This window comes from Nyctereutes procyonoides, unplaced genomic scaffold (genome assembly GCF_905146905.1).
Source record: "Nyctereutes procyonoides isolate TBG_1078 unplaced genomic scaffold, NYPRO_anot_genome, whole genome shotgun sequence".
NCBI lineage: Eukaryota > Metazoa > Chordata > Mammalia > Carnivora > Canidae > Nyctereutes > Nyctereutes procyonoides.
The window spans coordinates 20,824,861-20,847,793 of NW_026575024.1; the positions used below are offsets into that span (position 1 = coordinate 20,824,861).

Genomic DNA, 22,933 nt, shown 5'->3' on the forward strand with positions numbered 1-22,933 from the left:
GGAGAGTTGGGGAACACACTGGAGAGAGGGGGCTCTGTGGGTGTGGTCCTGAGAGAGGACAGTCCCAGCCCTGAGAGTCCTCTGTGGGATCTGAGAGGCATTTCAGAGAAGGTCACCTTGGAGGAAGACCTAGACTTCCCCTTAGGCAGCTGTGCTGTCATGCTGTGTACATTGGCACAGGCCATAGGGGCAGGGCGGTGGCATGTGGGGCTGCTCCTTGGAGTCCAGGACTTAGGTGAGGCTCTGTTGAATGACCCACTCGCCACAGGGGTTGGCATGATACAGATCTAAGGGGTAGGCACCTGAGGCCAGGTGATGTTCACCTGTGGAAGTGGGGACGGAGGAGGCTGAGGGTGGCAGGTGGGAAGACGCTGCTAGCGGTCTCGGAGCCTCACCGAGCCAGTGTACCGCCTCCACCCCTACCTGTGTGAGCCTTGGCTGCTGTGGCTCACAGCGACCCCTCTCTAGACACTTGACCTCTGCAGATGTCAGATGCCTTGCAGAGGGGCTCGTGCTGCCTCCCCCAGGGCATCCCGCAGCCGACGTCGGCCTGGTGCCCAGGTAGGAACCACCGACTTCCAGGCCCCTATAGGGAACCACGCGAACGCAGTTTGCACGCCAGAGCCCCCATGTGGCCAAGGCTGGACTTCTCTCCTTCTGGCCTTCCCTTCCTCCCTGGGAAGGCTGTGCCTGAGGAGCACTCCCTCAAAGCACCTCTGCTGCAGAAATCTAACTTTAGCCTCTGCCTTTGGGCCAGTGGTTCTCAAAGTGCAGTCCCTGCACAAGCACCAGCAGCATCACCTGGGAACTCATTAGAAATGCAGATTCTCAGGGCCCAGCCGCTGTGTCTTCACAGCCCTCTAGGTGATTCCGACCCGGTGGTACAGTTGGAGAATCACTGCACTAGAGAATGCAACTGAGAACAGCTGCCCATCCTTGGCTCCCACGAAGCCAGGGGAAGAAGCCTCAGAGCGGGGTATGTGCTTGCAGAATTCCTGGCCATTGATCCAGGAGGAGCCTCTTCAGTTAGGGTGCCCCAGAGGCATCAGTCTCACTGGTGATAGGGCAACTGTCACACTAAACAGAAACTCCTGCCCTCCCCCTGCCTCAGGCCAGCTCCAGACAAAACTCCACGCTCCTGGACAGGATCCTGAGGCTCGGCACAGGCTGACCCTTAATCCCCAAGAGGCTGGAGGGGAAGGCTCACCCCAAGTGGACTCTGGCTTCCCCCAGAGGGGCCCAGTGAACCCTCAAGGTCAAGAGCTCCCAGGGACCTGGGCTTGGACCCGTTCCCCATCCGGGGCTTAGAGATATTTCTTCCAACTTCCCAGAGGAGGATGTCTGCTGCCTTCACAGGCCTGCTGCCACAAGACGGAGAGAGTGAAACCTCTGACCTTCTCTCCTAGAGGCAGTGACATCGACTGTTTATGGACCCCAAACCTGGAAGGGGCAGTCCTCACAGATTTGGGGTGCCAGCTGGGAGAGGAGACATAAGAGCCCTCCTGGCAGAGCTGAAGTCCCTGAAGGAGCCCAGGGCCTGAAGGTAAGGGAGCGGCAACTGGATGGCACTCAGGGGGCCAGCCATGGGTCCCCTGTCACCAGAGCACTGGATGGAGGCTGTGAGGAGGGGTAGGAGCAGGGGTGACAGATGCAGGTAGGAACCTGCTGTGAGAGGCAAGTTCTAAGTCAAGGTGGATTATGAATGTGGTATGATTACATATGGTAATTTAAATTATCATATAGTTATTATGTAATTATCATATTATAATTATGGATATCCTGAGTTCAACTCCAGACTCTGTCCCCAGTTTGCTGTGTGGCCCTGGGCAAGTCCCTTTCCCTCTCTGGGCCTTAGTTTTCCCATCCATAAAAAGAGGAAGTAGACTAGACGTTTGCTGAGGACTGGAAATCCAAGAGTCCTTTGTGCCAACTCCATCAAGGCTCCTGAGAGCTCAGCTGTTTCATATATCCTGGAGCAACTGCTGCGTATCAGCCCCACTAATCCTCTTTCAGCTCTTTGGCCAGGCTTCCTCAGGGCCTTTGCACATGCTGTTTCCTCTGCCTGGAAGCACTGCCTCATTCCCCAAACTATACCAGGTGTGTTGTTCTCCATTTACATTGCTCCCTGTATTTCTTGTGAAACCAAAACAGTTTGTAACTTGATATTTATTTTGTGGCTTTAGACTCAGGTCTGTCTCTTCCACAGGGTGACAAGCTGGTAAGTCCAGCGCCCCTGTCTATTCTTTTCATGGTGATTCTAGCATTGCACATGGGACCTGGTCTATGGTAGACAGTGATTCAATATCATTATTATTTGTAGCCAAGAAGCTCTCTAAAAAGCCTACAGAACCCAGTTCTGACCACTCCAGAAAGGAAGGAGCCAATGGCATGAGTAGCTCCCCTCAGTGGCCTTCAGTTCTGAGAGGCCGACCCCTCCTTTGCCTGCTCCCTGCAGGTGAAAGGCTCCTGTCTCAAGGAAGCGCCCCTTACCACGGAGGAGAGGGTGTTTGTGTCCTCACTGCCTTCTTGACCCTGTGAGAGCCAGGACTGAAGCACTCTGTGAACCGCCTGGGGACACGGGCCAGTTCAGTGCTGGGAGTCAGGGGCACCTCCAGAAGATCTGTGATAGGCCAGGCCACCCGGATCTTTGCCACTTTGAACTGTTTTTTTTTTTTAATTTTTTTTATTTTTATTTATTTATGATAGTCACAGAGAGAGAGAGAGAGGCAGAGACACAGGCAGAGGGAGAAGCAGGCTCCATGCACCGGGAGCCCGACGTGGGATTCGATCCCGGTCTCCGGGATCGCGCCCTGGGCCAAAGGCAGGCGCCAAACCGCTGCGCCACCCAGGGATCCCTGGATCTTTGCCACTTTGGGAGTCTACTAAGAAAGAAAAAGATCCATCCACATAGGACACGCGTGCATGCCTGGAATTCAAATGTGTGAGCATAAACACACATACACGTGCACTTACACAAATACCCATGCCAGAAGCACAAGATGCACACATACGCATGCACACCAGCCCTTTGTGCACACAGCATCTCATGTTCACATACATAAGGCTCCCCAAAGTGTGCTTACACAGACAGGCATGGAAACATACGTGTGCACATACCTTCACACTCCAACACACACGAGGAGCCCAAGCAATGCACCTACAGACGTGCATCCAGTTCATACAAATGCACATCATGCGCAACGTGTGTGACGCTGGTCAATTTCTCTGTTCGGGCCCTGCTCCGAACTCCTCCCAGCAGCACTCCGTGTTCTCCTCGAAGGCCTCTCTTTCCTACCACTCATCTCTTCACCTCAATGACCGCACAGCTCACAACGCACCGCACCCCTCCCCCGCACCCCCCACACCCCCCGCCCCCACCCCAGGTTTCCTCCTCGCCCGCTCGGACGGGGCCGGCGCGCCCCCTGGTGGCCGAATCGGCAGCCCCGGCCCGGCAGCCAGGTGGCGAGCACCTGGAGGAGGAGGGTCAGGTACGTGCTGTGGGGCAGCTGGTGCTGTGGGACAGCTGCTCGATGGCACACTCAGGCAGAGGTGTCCCCAAGAACACACCTGGAGTGAGTGGGCTAAGGCTCTGAGAAACCCCAGCCAACCCCGCACTGGCAAATCCCCAAAGACCTTCAGATCAGCACATGCCCGTCTGTTGGATCAGAACCCAGCAGACAGAGACAGATGAATCTAGGCCCCGTGGACCTGATAACAAAGAGCATTTATGCAGCTCTGAAAGAAATGGGTTCCATTCTGGGATCCTAGATTTACTGCCTGCAAGACACCTGAGCAAGACAATACACGGGGGGGGGGGGGGGGCAATTCTCCCATTTTCTAATGTTAGCAACAAGAAAATGTTTAGGTATTCTTGGAATTTTTAGAACTCCCTACAATAAAAATTATTATAATCTAATGTGTCTTAGTAATCACATCAGCTCAGAGATGAAAGACACAGGGAAGCAAGAACTGCGGCAGTGTACAGGCGGTACCCGCGTGGGGGAGGGGCCGGGCCATCCACGCTCTCGCTCTTGAGCTGGGCTGGAAGGCTGAGCAGAGCTACCAGGCCCAAGCCCTTCCTGAAAACGGAAGGGAATTGCAGGCAGAGCAAACCGCATAAGCAAAAACTCAGAGGTGTGAGGTGCCGGAGGAGTGTGGAGAACCAGCTGGCATTTGGTGTGCGTAGAACACAGAAGAACGCCTGGGCTTGGTGGGGGAGAAACAGAACAGTTGGAGCTTCACTTGCTGGTTTCTAGAATTAAAAAAAAAAACAAAAGCCTATCTTACTGACTTGATGGATGAAGGACGGGAGTGAGGGGGAAAGGTGAGTCAGTGGATGGATGAGTGGAGGGGTGGGCGGGTAGGTACATGGGTGCATGTTGGATTGATGGGTGGATGTTAGAGGCTGAGCATTTCCCAGCGCTGTGGCCCGCCAGCAGGGGTGAGCCACACTGCCTTGCCTTCGTGGGGGTCTCCAGGCCTGGCTGGGTCTTCCCAGGGCTCCTACTCGGCCCTCAGCCTTCAGCAGGCCTTGTATGCCTACAGCACAGAAGGAGCTCTCTTCTTTTTTTAAATTTTATTTATTTATTTATTTATTTATTTATTTATTTATTTATTTATTTATTTATGATAGTCACAGAGAGAGAGAGAGAGAGAGAGAGAGAGAGAGAGAGAGAGGCAGAGACACAGGCAGAGGGAGAAGCAGGCTCCATGCACCGGGAGCCTGATGTGGGATTCGATCCCGGGTCTCCAGGATCGCGCCTTGGGCCAAAGGCAGGCGCCAAACCGCTGCGCCACCCAGGGATCCCAAGGAGCTCTCTTCTTACTCTTGTTCCTCACCCTTGCCTTGGACTGTTACTCAGGGTGAGGCTCATGGTGCGCCAGGGAGTGCCTTGGTTATCTGGCTGTGGCTTGTTTTAGGCAGGCCCTGTGCTCCTGGGGCCTTCTGGGGCCTTTAATGATGGCTTTCTCAGCATCATTAAAGCTTCCATGTGAAGGAATTCCTTGTAGAAGCTGAGGGAACACCCAGAATCTGGGGTAGACCAGACAGCTGTGGACTCTCTGAGAGGCATAGCAGTGGAGACAGAAAGTGGAGACAGCTCTCTGACACTAAGGCAGGGGAGGGAAGAAGACACAGGCCCACACATAGGATCCAATGGAGATCCCAGAAGAGACACAAGTAGGGATTGGAGAAATACAACTAGGGATATGTCCCTCATGCTGGCAGGAGCATCAGGGCAGCTGACCTAGCGGAGGATGGGAGCCTGTCCCTGCCACCAGGATCGACACTTCGTCCCTTCCACCCATGGTGGAGCCACGGCACTCGCTGCCCATAGCAGGTCCTGGTAGTGCACACAGTCATCTGCACCACCTCAGCCACCCCCTCTGCCAAATGCTTCTCTTTGCCCTTGGGGAGTTTGGGGGCAGGAAATTTGGGGGCATCACCATGGAAATGTTCTTTAGAGTCATCTTCTTGCTTGGCTCTCAGGCCGCCTCCTTCTTGAAGAATTTCAGGAGTGCCTGGGGAAGGCCACAGAACCTCCCTTGGATCTTAGCAGGTCCCAGCAATCCTTACCTTTCCCAGAACACCATGCTGCACAACTCGAGGGGGCACTTGGAGGGAGCCTGCGGCTGCAATATGGGTGTCCATTTTAGCTTTACCATTAGCCCATCAGGACCTCCCTGTGTCTCAGTCTCCTGCGGTGCACGTGTGGCCCATACCCTTCCCCTTCCCTCCTCCCTCAGAGGCAAAGGAGACATCTGAACCAGATTTCAAGTTTCCGGCAGAAAAGTCACAGCTCTGGGAAATGGGTCTTTTCCGAGATAGCCCCAGGAGGGCTGCTTTTTCAGGAGTTTGGATCTGCCAAAAATGCAAAGGAAAAAAATAGGGGAACAGAGACAATGGGAAGAAAGGGGGGGAGATGATAATACTGTCATCTATTAAGTATTCTTTGTGTTTCTGGCCTCTGTGTTAGCACCTTACATGCATTTGTCATCTCATTCAGTCCTCACAAACACTCTGTAAAGTGGGTTCTATCATTGTGCCCATTTTACAGAGAAGGAGAACGCACCCAAGGTCACATAACCAGTAAGGATGAAGGGAAGGAGGGAGGGAGGGAGGGATGGAAAGCTGGAGACACAGATGGTGGATGGATGGATGGACGGATGAAAGGAAGGATGGAGGAAGAGCATACATGGAGCATCTACAAGGTACCACACCTTCCACTCTATGAGTTCTCGTGCGTTTGCTCTTGTAATTGCCAAAACAATCGCACACAATGCTATTATTATCCTCATTTTACTGAAAAGAAAACAGAAATTCAAAGAGGCTGTCTTTTCTACCAGAGCCGAGGCACCGGGAGCTAGGTCCCTTGAGCCCGGCTGTCTGGTTTTGCAGACTTCCTCGGGGCCTCCAAGTCCATGCCCGCAGCAGACGAGGGCTCCAGCAGGCCTGGGCTTCCTCACAGCTCCACCCTAGAGGTCCACCTTGACTTTGACCCAAAGCCAGCCAAGTGCCAGAGCTAAGCAAAGGCTGCACCCCCGCCCCACCCCCAGTCCTGAGCTCCTACGCCCATAACACACAGTGGGAGTGCCCTAAAAGAGTGTTTCCCAGATTGGCATCCTCCCACTGCAGCAGAACACAGCGGGGCAATGCTTTCCCCGCACACGAGGTCCGCTTAGCCAGGCTGGGGGAGTGCTGCAGGCTGTGGGCCCGCAGCCCTGGGAAGTCTGCAGGGAAGAACGAGCCCCAGCCTTGCTCCACTGAGTCAGGGTTCACCCCTCTTGTTTGGACACAGAGTCCTTTCCCCGTAACACCTGTCAGCACCACATGGGACTGGCGTCCGGCAGTCCCCGCTCCGGAAAGCACAGATTTCTTTCAGAGCTCATCTGCTTGCTGTAGGGAAGAGGTCTCAGGAAAGACTCAGCCGTCCCCGTGGCCGTCACCGCACGCAGCCCCAGCCATGGTTGTTTTTTTTTTGTTTTTTGTTTGTTTATTTTTTTATTTTTTTTCATGGTTGTTGAAGGGATGGATAAATCAAGAATGAATGAGCAGATTTAGAGACCTGATGGTGGCTGTGGGCTGAGATGGTGGAAAGAGGCAGCTCTGGTTACTGTGTCTCCTTTTCTTCTTTTTATTTCTTTTTTAAGTAAGCTCTACACCCAATGGCTCAAACTCACGACTCTGAGGTCAAGAGTGAGGTGCTCGCTCTGCTGACTGAGCCAGCCAGGTGCCCAAGTAACCTTTACCCTCAGGGCATGTCTGCTGGATTCTGGGAGGATCGGCTGAGCAGGTGGAGGGCCTGCAGGTACTGCTTCAGGTCGGGGCTGTTTGAAGGAGGAGGGAGGACTTGGCCTTTGGTCTCTGGTCTCTGTGGGAGGTTCAGGGACTCTCCCCTGTCAGTGTGGAGACCCCCTCTTGGGGAAGGGAGATAGCAGAGGCTGCCAAGTCCAGGGATGGCCAGGAAACCCTGCATCAGGAGACCTGGAACCGTTTCCTGGGCTGGTGTCAGCTCAGAGAGCTCTGACCAATGCTAGTCTCGAGGCTCGCTCCCTGTACTGTGTGAATAAAAAGTATCATGCGCATGCACACACACATTCACATGCATGCACCCACGTGTGAGCACACACACACTCAGATGTGTGGTCCAAGAGCTATAGTCCAGGGTGAGAAATGCACTGAGCCCACAGTCACCTTTAGGAGGGGAGATAGTCAAGTGCCCTGGAGACAAGGTTTAATGGAGCCCTTTGCATTTTGAGAGCTGCAACGGAAGTGTCCCCCAGCTGGGGTCAGGATCTCCAGGGAGCAGAGGAGGTGGGAGTTACAGAGTTCAGAGAAAGAGTTCACCAGGCCAGACCAGATCCACCAGCTGATAGCTGGTGGAGCCTGGGGACCAGCTGCACGGGGGTGGGGTGGGGGAGGTGGGGGTGGGTTGAGGGGTGGACACATGGGGTCAGGGACGGAGGCTGAGCACCGGGTCTTCATCCCTCAGATCCTGCATGGCTCGACTTCATTCTTCATTCACTCATTCATTCATTCATTCATTCATCTGCTCCTCACTCAGCAAGTATCATCCAGTGCCTGTTGGGTGCCATGCTCCAGTCCAGGGGAAACCAACAGAACCCAGATTTGCAGAGCTTATGTTTCAGAGGAGAAGATAATAAGTGAGCCAAGAAATGACTAAGGATCTTCAGATGCTGATTCACACTAAGAAGGAAACAACAGGGTACTGTGATAGGCAGCGCCTGGGCGGGCCTCGGGGAGGTGCTGACCCCCAGCTGCCATCCCAGTGCCCAGCGGCAGCCCACAAGCCGTGCAAGGGGGCAGGTTTCCAGAACAGGAGGGCAGGGCACAGGGCCTGAGGGAAGAAGGAGGAGTGGGGAGGCTGGGGGCCTGGCCCATGTGAGGAGTCAGGGCCCAGGCCGGGAGGAGCCCAGACAGAGACAGGAGGGCCCTGGGGGCAGAGAACGGGAGGCACCGAGCTTTATCCCAGGCAGTGGGTCGTGGACCAGGTGGAGCTGTGTGGTGACAAGATCTGGTCTGAGTTCTGTTTGATTTTTTATTTTTTTAAAAGATTTTATTTATTCATGAGAGACACAGAGAGAGAAGCAGAGACACAGGCAGAGGGAGAAGCAGGCTCCCTGCAGGGAGCCCGACAGGGGACTCGATCCTGGGACCCCAGGATCACGCCCTGGGCCAAAGGCAGACGCCCAACTTCTGAGCCCCCAGGCGTCCCTGGTTCTGTTTTAAAACGAGACTGTATGACACAAAAGCTGGAGAGGACTTCTCGGGGTCCCTGCCCTCAGCCACACGTGGAAATGGGACTGCCTGAGCCCTGCAGTTTGCCTGGGCATCACAGGGAAGGCCGGGAGGAATACAGCAGTGAGCAGAGCCTCCGGCAGTTCCCGGGTGAACCTTTTGAGCACATCGGATACATCTTGGGGTGAACCTTGTCCCAGCTAAAAAGGCCAGTGTAGAAATCTCTCCCCAGGTTTTGTTCCGTCCCCTGCAGGGTGGAGGGGCGCCAGTGAGAAGCTGGCCCAAGGCTCTAGGGAGAGTTGCTCTACCACTTCTCTGGGCCTGTTTCCTCATCTGGAAAGCAACCAACCATCTCTGAGGGCTGATCCAAAGACGAAACGGTCTCATTGTATAAGTCACATGGCACAAGGTTTCACCCAATAAATGTTGGCAGGCTGACTCCAGGCCCGCAGCTCCACCCCGGCGCCATACTGTGTCGCCTCCCTGCCTTCAACCCTCCTGGAACTCCCTGACCCAAACAGGACCCAAGACAGAACACGGACAATCTGGGAACTGGGTTCTCCCCTGGCTTAACACGGGAGATGCAGCCTTGAAGATGCAGCCTGTGGTTTCGGGGGAAACCACACCGTTACCTTGACCCTGGCCTGGTATCCGGGCACCCTGAGAATGCCTTCTGTGTCCAGCCCTCTCTTTTCCAAAATAGGACAGCAGCTATGAGAGAAGGAAGCCAGCGTTTAAACCATGAAAAGTGGGATTTAAACCGGTGTGTTTATCTCCCATGAAAACCGGGCCGAGGAGAGAGCTAGGAGAAGAACAGCTTTCTTGGCCACTTCCAGGAGCCAGCCATTGCTCTGAGAGCTTCATACGCATTTTTCTCATTTATTCCTTCATAAAAGGAGGATACTGTTATTATAACTTCACTACAGAGATCTTGACAGGGAGAGTCATAGAGGTTCAAAGATTCATCCCCAGTTTCTGAGCTAGCAAGTGTCAGAGCCAGATTTTGAAACGAGGAGTCCCAATTCTAAAGGCCACACTCTTACTCCCCAGGCTAGACATCTCCCAATGGTGGCCCCAGACACAGCCTCTCATGGGCAACGAGCCAAAGCTGGGGACAACATTCAGCTTGAAGGACCAGTAGAACCAGGTGCTGGGGAGGACTTTGCGATCAGCTTCTAGCAGGACATCAAGGGGCACCCTGAAAACCCACGTTTCTGTGGGAAGTCAAGAGCAGAAGGGGCATTTCACATCCTTGAATGACAGTTGGGTTCCAACCTGCGAGATCTTCTGGGCAACTGAGTCAGATTCCTTCCCTGTGTGAAGACTGGGCTCTCTGGAGAACAGCTGAGCTCAAACTTCACATCTCTCAGGCAGAACCCTTGGTCTCAGCAGTAATGAAAATGTTAGCTGCATCCCAGACCAGAAAATCTCAGTTGGATGAAAAGGTGTTGAAAGGAAAATGTGCTGCTGCCCCACAGAGCACGGGGCAAGGTATGTACCAGTGGCCTGGGGTAGATAGTCCAGCTCTGCAGGCATGGGCCACATTCCCAAGACGTATTCCCCAGGTCTTACTCATCCTGTCTTACGGTCTTCTAGGGCATGCTCCTCCTTCCAAATCCACTCTACCTTCCTTCTCCCTCCACCTGTCTACTCCTCTCTCTGCAAAACCCCTACCCCTGGTCTGTCTTATCCACTATCTTTTTTTCTTTAAAGAAACAAACAGGGCAGCCTGGGTGGTTCAGCGGTTGAGCACCTGCATTCGGCCCAAGGTGTGATCCTGGAGTCCCAGGATCGAGTCCCATGTCGGGCTCCCTGCATGGAGCCTGCTTCTCCCTCTGCCTGTATCTCTGCCTCTCTTTCTCTCTGTGCCTCTCATGAATAAATAAATAAAATATTTTTTAAAAATAAACAAACAAAATTCACAGTGTGCAGTGTTGACACTGATGCAGTGTCTATTGAAGGGTAACACACACCAAGAACCTAATAGGTATATTCCAAATAATCTAAGGCACATTCAAAATTGTATGTACAATAATAGGGATTGTATTTTATAATAGGAGAAACAGGGAAATAGTAAATGTCCACTGAAAGGAAATGGTTAAATAAATTAGAACATATCCCTAAGGAGGAAAATAATACCATGAGTAAAAATCATGTTTTCAAAGAATGTTATTAATAATTGTCATAAATAATAATAATATTCTAACCAAGTTCATTACCCCTCCTTGTATCTGCACCCTTTCCCATATGAATTTGCATACTTCCCCACTCCTTTGCTAGTCAGCCAAGTGATAGCTTTTTTTTTTAAAGATTTTATTTATTTATTCATGAGAGACACAGAGAGGGAGAGGCAGAGAAGACATTAGGCAGAGGGAGAAGCAGGATTCCTGCGAGAAGCCAGATGCGGAATTCAATCCCAGGACCCGCGGATGACGCCCTGAGCCAAAGGCAGAAGCTCAACCACTGAGCCACCCAGGCGTCCCACAATAGCTTAGACCAATGGATCAATAAACTCCGTGATGCATGCAGAGGTTCAAAATGCATTGTATGGTAGGGTTTGCTCTCTTGTGCTTCTGCCATTAACTGGCAGAAGAACAGGCTCCAAATGGCCTGCTAGTCCGGGAGGATGAGACAAATGAAGCAGATCCAGACCCAGCCAACAGCTTGAGTCAAGGCCACTACATCAGCCAATCCCTAAACATGGGAACAAGAATAAGTGATTGTTGTTTTAAGTCATGAGTTTGGTGGTTGTGTGTTATGAGGCAGTATTGTGGCAATAGCTGAACGATACAATGGGAAATGTCCATAATTCTATAATATTTAGTGAAAAAAAGATACACATGTAACACAGGAAGATGATGCACAGAGAGTTAATGGCACTTATATATGAACTGAATTTTTCCTTTTTGTATTTTCTCTATTTCCCAAATTTCCTACAATGAACAAATTGTTTTCAGTTGAAGAAATATACATATATGTATATATATAACACATATATGTAACAGAATAGACATATATGGATGGATGTATATATACCTATAACAAAGAGATACAGCAGCTAAGCATGCTTTAGTGGAAGATTCTCCATGAAGCTCCTTGGATGAGAAAACCATGGGTTTTGGGAGTCCTGCTGACTTGTTGCCTTCCACTTCCCTGCCTTGCTCCTCTTCAGTCTGAGCCACAGACCACACAGAGCACAATCAGCTCCATGAGGGCCAGAGCAGGGATCTTCTGCACATCCTGCAGGGACAAGTCTCCCTTCTAGGTCAGGCCAAATCTGCCTTTGGGAATCCTAAACTTCTAGGGAGGGAGGTAAGGACAATTGCTCAAGGGACACCTGGTTGGTTCAGTCGGTTAAGCATCAGACTCTTGGTTTTAACTCAGGTCATGATCTCAGGGTCCTGAGATCGAGTCCTACATAGGGCTCCATGCTCAGTGTGGAATCTCCTTGAGGTTTTCTCTCTCCCTCTGCCTCTGCCCCTGTTCACTCACTCTCTCTCTCTCTCTCAAAATAAATAAACAAAATCTTAAAAAAAAAAAAAAAGGCAATCGCTCAAGCTGCATGTCTGGTATGTGTGTTGAGGCTCTCCCATCCCTTGAAGGAGGTTATGAGAAGGAAGAACAGAGTGGGTGGGAAGTGGGGCTCAGGATTCCATCCCAGGTTCAAGTTCAAGCTCTATCTCTGACTGACAGGGTTACATTCTGAGCTTCTAAATTCCCATCTCTCACCATAAAATAGTGCCTCTCTCAAAGCGTTTTGTGCAATGGGCTAAGGGATGTAAAGTGCTTAGGGAGCCACCCACATAGGAAGGCCACAGTGAAGGTCACTGTGAAGCTATCTTTATTACTTGCATTCCAACAGAAGGGGCTGAAGGAGAGGGAACACTGCACGGGCCTCTTATCATCGCTTCTATTCCGGTCCTTTGTTGCTCTCCTTTGCCCCATCTGTCTCCACCCTTGGCAGTGCCACCCACGGCTCCAATGCTCTTCTTCCTATTACTCTGAATAAGAACATTAATGGAAAAATAAATTATGCTTGACTGCGCCTCTGGAGGCCACAGTGGGGTCCCGTAGGCAGCACCAGCCATTCCCTCTTCCAGAGGTGAAAACCAGCAAGAGGGAGGGACTGATAGATTTGTTTAGTATCGCCAGGAGGACTTGAGCAGGTTACTCCAGAAGGCCGCATTCGAGTGCCCCACGAAGGGAAAGGAAGTGTGCTCTGGTTGTAGGTAATGATGTTACGTCAATCGGCTGTGGTACAGCTTAGCACTTGACGCATAAGCTGTGGCGTCACACCTCCTGAATCCAAAGTCTGACGTTCCCTGTGAGTTTGGGTAAATCATTTTACCTTTCTTTGTGTCAATAGTCTCACTTGTGAAGGGGGCTAATGACAGGATCTACTTCACGGGATTGTGGGGGAGATCCAATTAAATAGAGCATATAAAACAGTGCTTCACACACAGTGAGTCCTCAATAATTATGACTATTACTATTTTTTAGTTTACTTATTCAGGGAGTTATTGCCAACATAGCAGAATGAAATGAAATCATGAATGTAAAGTACTGGGTATAATGCCTGGTCCATTGTAAAAGGTCCATATGGAATATCTTTAGATTATTTACCATCATCATTCATGGTTTAATGGATGAAATCAAATGATCAAGGCTAGAAGGTAAGATAATGTTGAGCATTAATTATCTCTGATGCTTTAGAAATAGAAAGTCAATATTTAAAATTTTATTTTGATGTCCTGTGCTTACATAAGATATTTTCCCTGGGAGAAACTAGGTAAAGAGTACATGGGAGCTTTGTACTATTTTTGCAACTTCTTGCTTCTCAAAATGAGAAAGAAACATTCTACTTGGGTGAATGAAAGTGCTTTCCCATTGGGAAGGGGGCATGCTTCCTAAGCAGTGGAGAGTAAGGTCCATCGGGAAGGGCTGGGAAGGGCTGCTGGTGGCTCCGGTTCTGCCTCAAGATCAGTCAGCTCTATCACCTCTCTCTGAACTTCACTGCTCCTTTCCTGCCAGTGAGATGTGGGTGCAATGACAATACCATCTCCTAGGGTGAGGTAAGGAATCAAGCCAGTGCATGGAAATCTCTGGAACAAGGCCCAGAGCCAGCTACCTAGGGGTTATCCAACCACATCAAAATATGGTCAGTGAAGAACCTCTTCCTTTAAGTAACAGCAGGACCTGGGAAAACCTATACACGATGAGAGGGGTCAGAACAGTGGCCGCCCCAGAGGGTGGGGATTAGCCAGGAAAGGTGTGGGGGAGCCTTTAGGAGTACAGGACATGTTCTAGATCTTGATCTGGTGATAGTTATACATCAAGCTGCACATGGTAAATATCTGCGCACCTTACCATGCACTGTATTTCCATCTTAAAAACCTAAATATAAAAAAAAACTAAATATAAATGATGGCATCCTCATTTGGAAGGAACTGTGCTGGACAGTTGAACCTTTTGTGGGGGAGGCGCGAAAGGCAGAATCTGGGCTCTCTCTTTCACACCAGACACCACAATTAATTTAAAAAATAACTAGAAACAAAACACGTAGGTGAATAGTTATCAGTTTGCTGGATGAAGCATAAAAACTTTCTAAGGGGGGATCCCTGGGTGGCGCAGCGGTTTAGCGCCTGCCTTTGGCCCAGGGTGTGATCCTGGAGACCCGGGATCGAATCCCACATCGGGCTCCCGGTGCATGGAGCCTGCTTCTCCCTCTGCCTGTGTCTCTGCCTCTCTCTCTCTCTCACTGTGTGCCTATCATAAATAAATAAAAAAAATTAAAAAAAAAAAAAAAACTTTCTAAGGGTAAAAATAAAGAAGAATGCAAATGAACAAACATAAGGTAAAGAAGGAGCATAAAGGCCTGTAGCCCCCTGCTCCCCAGTCCCTGGCACAGGCAGTTACTCAGCAGGTGGCTGTGGTAGGAGCTCAGTGAATGAAAGGTTCAACCCCTGTGTGCTGGGTGCCTGGCAGCTCGGCAGGGGTGAGGAGGGCGAGGCAGGCTAGGGCGAGGCAGGAGGGCTGAAGGATGGGCTTGGCCACCAGCCCTCTGGACAGCGTGCTCACCACAGGGAACCCTTGCCCCAGGGGCAGAGGCCTCCGAGCACCTTCCAAGCGCGGAAGGCTCCCTCCCTCCCGGCCTCCCTCTGGAGGTCCCTCAGGCTCAGCGGTTGGAAATTGGGCAGAAGGGGTTGGGGCCCCTGGGAGGCTCAGCGGTTGAGCTTCTGCCTTTGACCCAGGGCGTGACCCCGGGATCTGGGATCGAGTCCCACATCGGGCTCCTGCAGGGAGCCTGCTTCTCCCTCTGCCTATGTCTCTGCCTCTCTCATGAATAAATAAATAGAATCTTTAATTTAAAAAACAACAACAAAAAAGGAAACTGAGCAGAGAGGCAGTGAGTCAGGACTGGCTGCCTCCCCATTGACTCCAAGCCCAGATCCCCAAGAAGCAAATTCCCAGGCTTGTGCCCTTGCACAGGCCCACGAGACTCAGTAGCAATCACCTATGATTAGGGCCTGAGATCGTGACCCCAGGAATCAAGCTCTTAGGCTGAGGATTCAGGCCTTTGCCTGAGCAAACGGCAGGAAGAGCGGGATGCTTAGAGGCGCGCCCCTTCTCTTACTTCACAGCGCCGCCCCGTGGGGCAGCTGGAGAATGCCCACGCCTGAGGAATGAAGGCCACGTACCCGGAGGAGACTTAGAAGCCCGGGACCTGGTATTTTGATAGGGATTGCATTAAACGTGTAAATTGCCCTGGGTAACATTGACATTTTCACGATATTAATTCTTCCAATCCAAGAGCATGGAATATTTTTCCATCTCTTTGTGTCTTCCTCAATTTCTTTCAGAAGTGTTCTATAGTTTTTAGGGTATAGATCCTTTACCTCTTTGGTTAGGTTTATTCCTAGGAATCTTATGCTTTTGGGTGCAATTGTAAATGGGATTGACTCCTTAATTTCTCTTTCTTCAGTCTCAGTGTATAGAAATGCCACCACGGACTTTCTTCAGAGAGTTAGAACAAATTATTTTAAGATTTGTGTGGAATCAGAAAAGACCCCGAATAGCCAGGGGAATTTTAAAAAAGAAAACCATAGCTGGGGGCGTCACAATGCCAGATTTCAGGTTGTACTACAAAGCCATGGTCATCAAGACAGTGTGGTACTGGCACAAAAACAGACACATAGATCAATGGAACAGAATAGAGAATCCAGAAATGAACCCTCAACTTTATGGTCAACTAATATTCGATAAAGGGGGAAAGACTATCCACGGGAAGAAAGACAGTCTCTTCAATAAATGGTGCTGGGAAAATTGGACATCCACATGCAGAAGAATGAAACTAGACCACTCTCTTGCACCATACACAAAGATAAACTCAAAATGGATGAAAAATCTAAATGTGAGACAGGATTCCATCAAAATCCTAGAGAACACAGGCAACACCCTTTTTGAACTCGGCCACAGTAACTTCTTGCAAGATACATCCATGAAGGCAAAAGAAACAAAAGCAAAAATGAACTATTGGGACTTCATCAAGATAAGAAGCTTTTGCACAGCAAAGGATACAGTCAACAAAACTAAAAGACAACCCACAGAATGGGAGAAGATATTTGCAAATGACGTATCAGATAAAGGGCTATTTTCCAAGATCTATAAAGAACTTATTAAACTCAACACCAAAGAAACAAACAATCCAATCATGAAATGGGCAAAAGACATGAAGAGAAATCTCACAGAGGAAGACATAGACATGGCCAACACGCACATGAGAAAACGCTCTGCATCACTGGCCATCAGGGAAATACAAATCAAAACCACAATGAGATACCACCTCACACCAGTGAGAATGGGGAAAATTAACAAGACAGGAAACCACAAATGTTGGAGAGGATGCAGAGAAAAGGGAACCCTCTTGCACTGTTGTTGGGAATGTGAACTGGTGCAGCCACTCTGGAAAACTGTGTGGAGGTTCCTCAAAGAGTTAAAAATAAACCTGCCCTACGACCCAGCAATTGCACTGCTGGGGATTTACCCCAAAGATTCAGATGCAATGAAATGCCGGGACACCTGCACCCCGATGTTTCTAGCTGCAATGTCCACAATAGCCAAACTGTGGAAGGAGCCTCGGTGTCCATCGAAGGATGAATGGATAAAGAAGATGTGGTTTATGTATACAATGGAATATTACTCAGCCATTAGAAACGACAAATAATCACCATTTGCTTCAACATGGATGGAACTGGAGGGTATTATGCTGAGTGAAGTAAGTCAATCGGAGAAGGACAAACAGTGTATGTTCTCATTCATTTGGGGAATATAAATAATAGTGAAAGGGAGTATAAGGGAAGGGAGAAGAAATGTGTGGGAGATATCAGAAAGGGAGACAGAACATAAAGACTCCTAACTCTGGGAAACGAACTAGGGGTGGTGGAAGGGGAGGAGGGCGGGGGGTGGGGGTGGGGATGAATGGGTGACAGGCACTGAGGGGGGCACTTGATGGGATGAGCACTGGGTGTTATTCTGTATGTTGGCAAATTGAACACCAATAAAAAATAAATTTATTATTTAAAAAAATAAAAAATAAATACAAGTATTTCATTCCTAAAAAAAAAAAAAAAAGAAAAGAAAAAAAGAAGCCCGGGACCTGAGCTGTGGCTTTTCGTTTCATTGCATACCCCAGGCCCCATTCTCTGAAGACACCCCCTCTGCAAATTACCAGCAGCTCCCAGTTAGACTCAGGAAGCACTGAGACATAGGAGCCATTCCCAACCCCTTCACAGATGGAGCAGCTGAAGCTCAGAGATCTTGCCCAAGATTCCATAGTTGCTAAGGACCTCCATGTAAAATGGGAGCACAGTGGCCTGCAAGCACGCAGGTAGCATGCACACCCTAGCGCGCAGGTGCACACAGACGCACGTGTGGGCGCCAACACAGCCCTCCAACAGTATCACTGCAGGAGTTGGTGGCATGAATGCCACTTATTCACCATTGAGCTGAAGAAGCCAAAGATGTCCCTGACATCTCTGACAGGTGCCTTGTGTTGTCTTCCGGTTGAGCAGACATAGATGTCCAGCCGGCAGCACACAGCAACCTCCTGGGTCGGTGTCAGGGTGTATGGGAGCCCCTGGTGCTCACTGTCCAAGCCCTGGCCACTGAGGAGGCCTGACAGGCCTGTGTCCTGCAGCCACTGGGATTTGGCTTCTCCTCCTACCAACAGAGGAGAACACCCAGATGAACACACACAGCTACATGCTCAGCCACATGCAGTAACCAAAGCCACATATAAGAATGCATACTCACATGGACGCAAGGGGCATCCACATATCTGATCACCAGAGACCCCCTAACACCAACTAAACTCGTCAGTGGGGAGATCTAATAGGATGCCTGAGAAGACAGGGGATGCTGATGGGATTAACCACAATCTTGATGTAACCACTTCCTGGATGCCACTCCTGGGAAACAGAGCAGGCTGGGGAAGGCCTCCTGTATGCTCTGATTCTGAAATGTAGCAAAGAGCTCACTCCCCCTCGCAGATCTGGCCGTGACCACAGAACCACGTGGACGCTGCTGTGTAGAGTGCCGGCAAGCAGGTGGTGCGCACTTGGAAAGTCTCTTCCTAGTCAAGACCTTATTTATAATGGAATACACCCCTCCGCTATGCTTCACCACCGTCCTACAGCAAAACCTTTCATCCAAATCAGTCCTGAGTCCCACTTCCACAGATTCCACCAGGAGTTCAGGCTCTGGGCCTGGGAATCTGCACTTGGAACACTTGGAAGTCGCACACACATGTGAGCAGACGGGGTGGGGGAAGGGGCTGTATATGGTTGTACCCAGTGTGACCAAGCTAGTCCACCAGGTGCTGGTGGTTTAAAAAACCTAAAACTGCTTTTATGACAGCATGGATTGCACACATAAGCCAGACATGCCAGTCTTCCAACATTTTCCCTATACTTGGGCACCAAGCAAATGCTTCCAGGGTAGCCACAGCTTTGTGGGTCCTCCCCTAACACGGGCTGGCTGGTGGAGGCACTGATTCCATTGCAATGCCAGGAGTTTTTCCCTCCTGCTAACCACAGGTCATTTGTGCGGGATCTTTTCAACAAACCAGTGTTTCCTGAAATCAAGACCTTTACCTTTTGCCTTTATAATTTTTTTATGATTTTATTTATTTATTCATGAAAGACAGAGAGAGAGACAGAGACAGAAACAGAGGCAGAGGGAGAAGCAGGCTCCACGCAGGAAGCCCGATGTGGGACTTGATCCTAGGACTGCTGGGTCAGGACCCAAGCCAAAGGCAGACGCTCAGCCGCTGAGCCACCCAAGCATCCCGCCTTTATAATTTGTATCTGTATATAATTAGTCATGTACAATTGTTTACTTAATATTTTCCCTTAATCTGGGGTCACATTTTAACCTACGCCCATTCTTTTAAACACTCGATATCCCAACCATTAAATGGAGCATCTACCACCACTTCTGTAAGTAGAAGTTAATGAAAACAACGACTATGTTAACATTTTTGGTCCCGTGGCTCCTGGAGGCTCCCACTGCCCTGTGAGTCTAAAAAAGCTCCTGTTTCTATTTAGTTATCCACATGGGTTTCTCCATTATCCACTCTGGCTTCAACCCCTGTTCTGTGTGAAATTGGATTGCTGGCCAGGTCACGATGGCCGGCCGCTTTCCTGCAGTGGGGGAATTTCCCCAAATCACTGTTTCGGTGCCCAGTGATGTGTATTCCATATTTGAGATGCTGCAGCAGACCTTGAGGGATCCATGTCTCCCATACAACCACATGTTCTGGAAACCATGGGCTAGTGTAGTTGAATTATATGCCCAACCAAGGAGATTTCCATGGGATGCTCTCTCCATTCCCTCATTCACTGAGCAACTATGGATGGAGTATGAGAATGTGCTTGGCTCAGGTCCAGGCACTGAGGAGGTAGCGGTGAAGAAGATGGACAATGTCCCCAGCCTTGTGGAGCTGACGTTCTGGGTCCTGAGCGAGAACTGCGTGGCTGAGCCCTGTCAACCCCAGAGCAGTGAGATAGCCTCATCATCATCGTCGTCGTCATTATCATCACAGTGACTGCTGCTTTACACTGCTGAGTTTGGGTTGCCCATACAGTAACAGGTAACAGGGACACAGGGTTGTCTGTCACACAGAGAGGGATGGGGAGACACTTACATTTGAGCAGAGCACTTGGGAGTTCCACTGGAAAGTCAGCTCCACAAGGGGACAGACTTCCCTTTGTGTTGGCTGTTGTATAGCTTCAGTGCCCCAAACAGTACCTGGCATGTAATAGGCACTCATCAATATTTGCTAAATGAATTAATCTAAGCAGGGCATCTGATTTACATTATAAAAAGATAATTTTGACTGTTGCACGGAAAAGGGGGACAGCAGATGGCCAGGAGCAAGGGCAGGGAAGTCAGTGAAGAGAATACTGCACCAGTCCAGATGCGAGGGAAAGCCCTTTCCTGTTCTGGTTTCTGTCAGGTTCCTATAGCATCTCCCTCTGTAAAAGGCAGGGCACCCAGCAGGACCCAACCAGGGGCCTCACCTAGTGGGAGCTGGCCTTCACCCCTGCTGCTGTTCTCTTGCTTCGGCTCATCTCTCTATTGGATCCGCTCCACCTCCATCTAAATGCTGTCCCTGGACGAGCTTTCCACCAAGCTATTATTTAAAAAACTAAGACATAAACAACAATACACTAGAAAAGAAAAGAATGCAGCTGGAGGCTGCATTCCTCCAGCCACAGGAATTGGTTCATGGAAGGTAACACACAGAATACTTGCTGGGAGTTCTGAGATAGAGACAACCTGCTGGCTCTGGCCCTGGATGCAGAGCGAGTAGCCCCGAGGAGGTGGTGGCCATACAGTGGGGGTCCAGGCTCAGAACAAAGTGGATCTCATACTCGACATAAATAGAAAATTTTAAAGCTTGGTCTTAGATGATGTCATTGTGCAGTTGAGTCACAAGAGGGTCACCTACACGGTGCATTTTACTGGAAAGATCCTTGTTGAGGAGGTAGCATGGTTTTTTAATCCATCCCCCCCACCCCCCGACAGAGGCTTGGGTTTCTTCCATCTGTCAGTATCACGACAAGCATCCTCATGTTCATTATCCTGTTCCCTGTGTGGAGGTACCAGTAGAACAGAGGGCCAGAAGCAGATTTGCAGAATCAAAGGGTTTGTGAGACTGTGACGCCTCTTGCCAAATTGCCTTCCAAAAAAGGATTGTTCTATTGGATTTGTTTGTTGTGATTGCTGTTGCAGCCTGGACGGGGTGCTGGTTTTGTTCCTGCTACCTGCCTGGCCTCTGTCTTGCGGGGTTCTGTGCCCTGGAGTCCCTGGGGCTGCATTTTGCCCACAACTTGAGATCCCACCTGTCAGTGTTCCCCCAGCTTCTGGAGATGTGATCCAGTATCCTGGTCCAGTGTCATGGATATGTGACCTGAGCAGTCACAGGTCCCTCCCCTGCTTAGAAGGGCCTCCTGCTTGGTTTCACCATCATCATGGGATTCTTGATAATGTTTGAACAAGGGTCCCCATGTTCATGTGGCGCATGCATGGCTTGTGCCTTTTTCCCAAGTGTCCTGCACACACACTGAGCTCAACCCCAAGTGATAACATACTCACATCCTGAAACATACTCAAATGTGGTAAAGTAGAGAAATCTTAGGTCCGCCAGGGCCCAAAGGAAGAGGCAGGGCACCAGCTCTCCCTGGGTAACGGCTTGGCCATTTTCACCAAGCAGAAGCTTAACTGGAGACCGATTCCCAGTTAATTATAAAATTGGCTGTTCCACTCTATTTATGCTTTTTGAGAAAGCTGCTAGTCGGCGCACCTCCTGCGAATCTGTTTGGTCCCCCATGCTGGCACACAGTTTGGTTTCTTTAGCTGTTTTGCGATTCGCTTGAAAATTGCCGGCATCTGTGTGTTTTTGTGACAATTTGAAAACCTCAGTGACTAAACCCAAACAGAAGTCAACTGTGTCACCATTTCAACAGCTAAGCAATGAGAGAGGAACGATCGTTTCTCTGGGTGAACATCCTAAGGGGGTCAGACAGGGGCACAAGAAAGAAGAGATGAAATAAAACCCCAACGGTTCTAAAGGTGTTGTTGTGCCAAGATCACAGTGTGCAGCGTGGCCAACAAATCTTCAGTTTAGCAGAACTACGGGCGCTCAGCGCATCCACAAAATTCATTCTGAGCTTCGCAAACACAGTCAATTTTTTTGTTTTGTTTTCAACATTTTATTGATGTATAGTGTGTGCAGAAAAGTGCACAGATGTCTCTAGTTGTAATTTTGTTTTTAGGCATTTACCGAGCATGTACTACATGCTCACTAAGCGATGGTTAACCACATCAGACAGTTCAGAAGTTAAGAACTTTGGCTCAAGTGTCAGACAGGTCTGACTTTGAATCCTAGATCTGTCATTTATTAGTGAAGTAACCTTGGGGAGCCTCAGCTTCCTCATCTTCACATGGAGACCACCTCGTTTGGTTTAAGAGCTACTCCAGTCAGCCAGCCAGCGTGTATTGAGCTCCTGACACAGCCAGTCATTAGAAAGCTAATGTACGCAAAGTGCTGGAACAGAAGTCCTCAGTGATTGGCAGCTTGATAAATACATGTTGCTTCTGGGTGCTTCCCACCTGACATTCAGAGGGACAAGTGACTTGCCCGAGGATGCCCAGGTGATGAGCTGTTTCTAGCTCCTGTCCTGCAGTGAGGAGCCAGAGGCTTACAAGCCCAGCCTGTGACAAAACATGCCATCGGGTCCGATGGTCGGGGCAGCACTCACAGCTGCTCAGAGCTCTCCCGAATGTGAAGATTCTCCCCACACGCCAGCTGGTCGTCCCCCCAAGCGTCCTGTGGGAGAAGGCAGCATCCTGGAAGTCCTCAGCTCCAGTCCGTATCCTCTAATACCTACTCTGTGTAACCATGGATGTGTCCCTTTCGGGATCATGATCTGAGCCAAAGGCAGACACCCAACCGAGCCACCTAGGTGCCCTGGAATTGGGTTTAGAGCCAGTTGCTAAAATGCCGACATCAGCTGCTGGTTCAGGGTGGAATGAGGACAGACAAATGCTGGGTGCTCAGAGGTGCCTGGTTACACCCGGTCATAACCACCCCTGATTTCAAAGAGGGCACAG

At 50.0% G+C, this 22,933-nt stretch overlaps 1 protein-coding gene across 1 annotated transcript; it reads right to left on the reverse strand.

Moving 5' to 3' along the window:
- Positions 1-231: 231 nt before the first annotated feature.
- On the reverse strand, positions 232-21,709 carry ARHGAP40 (Rho GTPase activating protein 40). Its single transcript, XM_055344384.1, is given in 19 exon segments — positions 232-322; positions 1,308-1,358; positions 2,491-2,660; positions 3,311-3,470; positions 3,993-4,079; positions 5,290-5,357; positions 5,360-5,424; positions 5,427-5,520; positions 7,249-7,283; positions 7,286-7,333; positions 8,850-8,942; positions 8,945-9,005; positions 9,391-9,469; positions 9,858-9,972; positions 11,894-11,929; positions 11,932-12,058; positions 17,757-17,977; positions 20,338-20,465; positions 21,624-21,709. Coding segments are annotated over 19 exon segments (1,815 nt in total).
- Between the last annotated feature and the right edge of the window lie 1,224 nt (positions 21,710-22,933).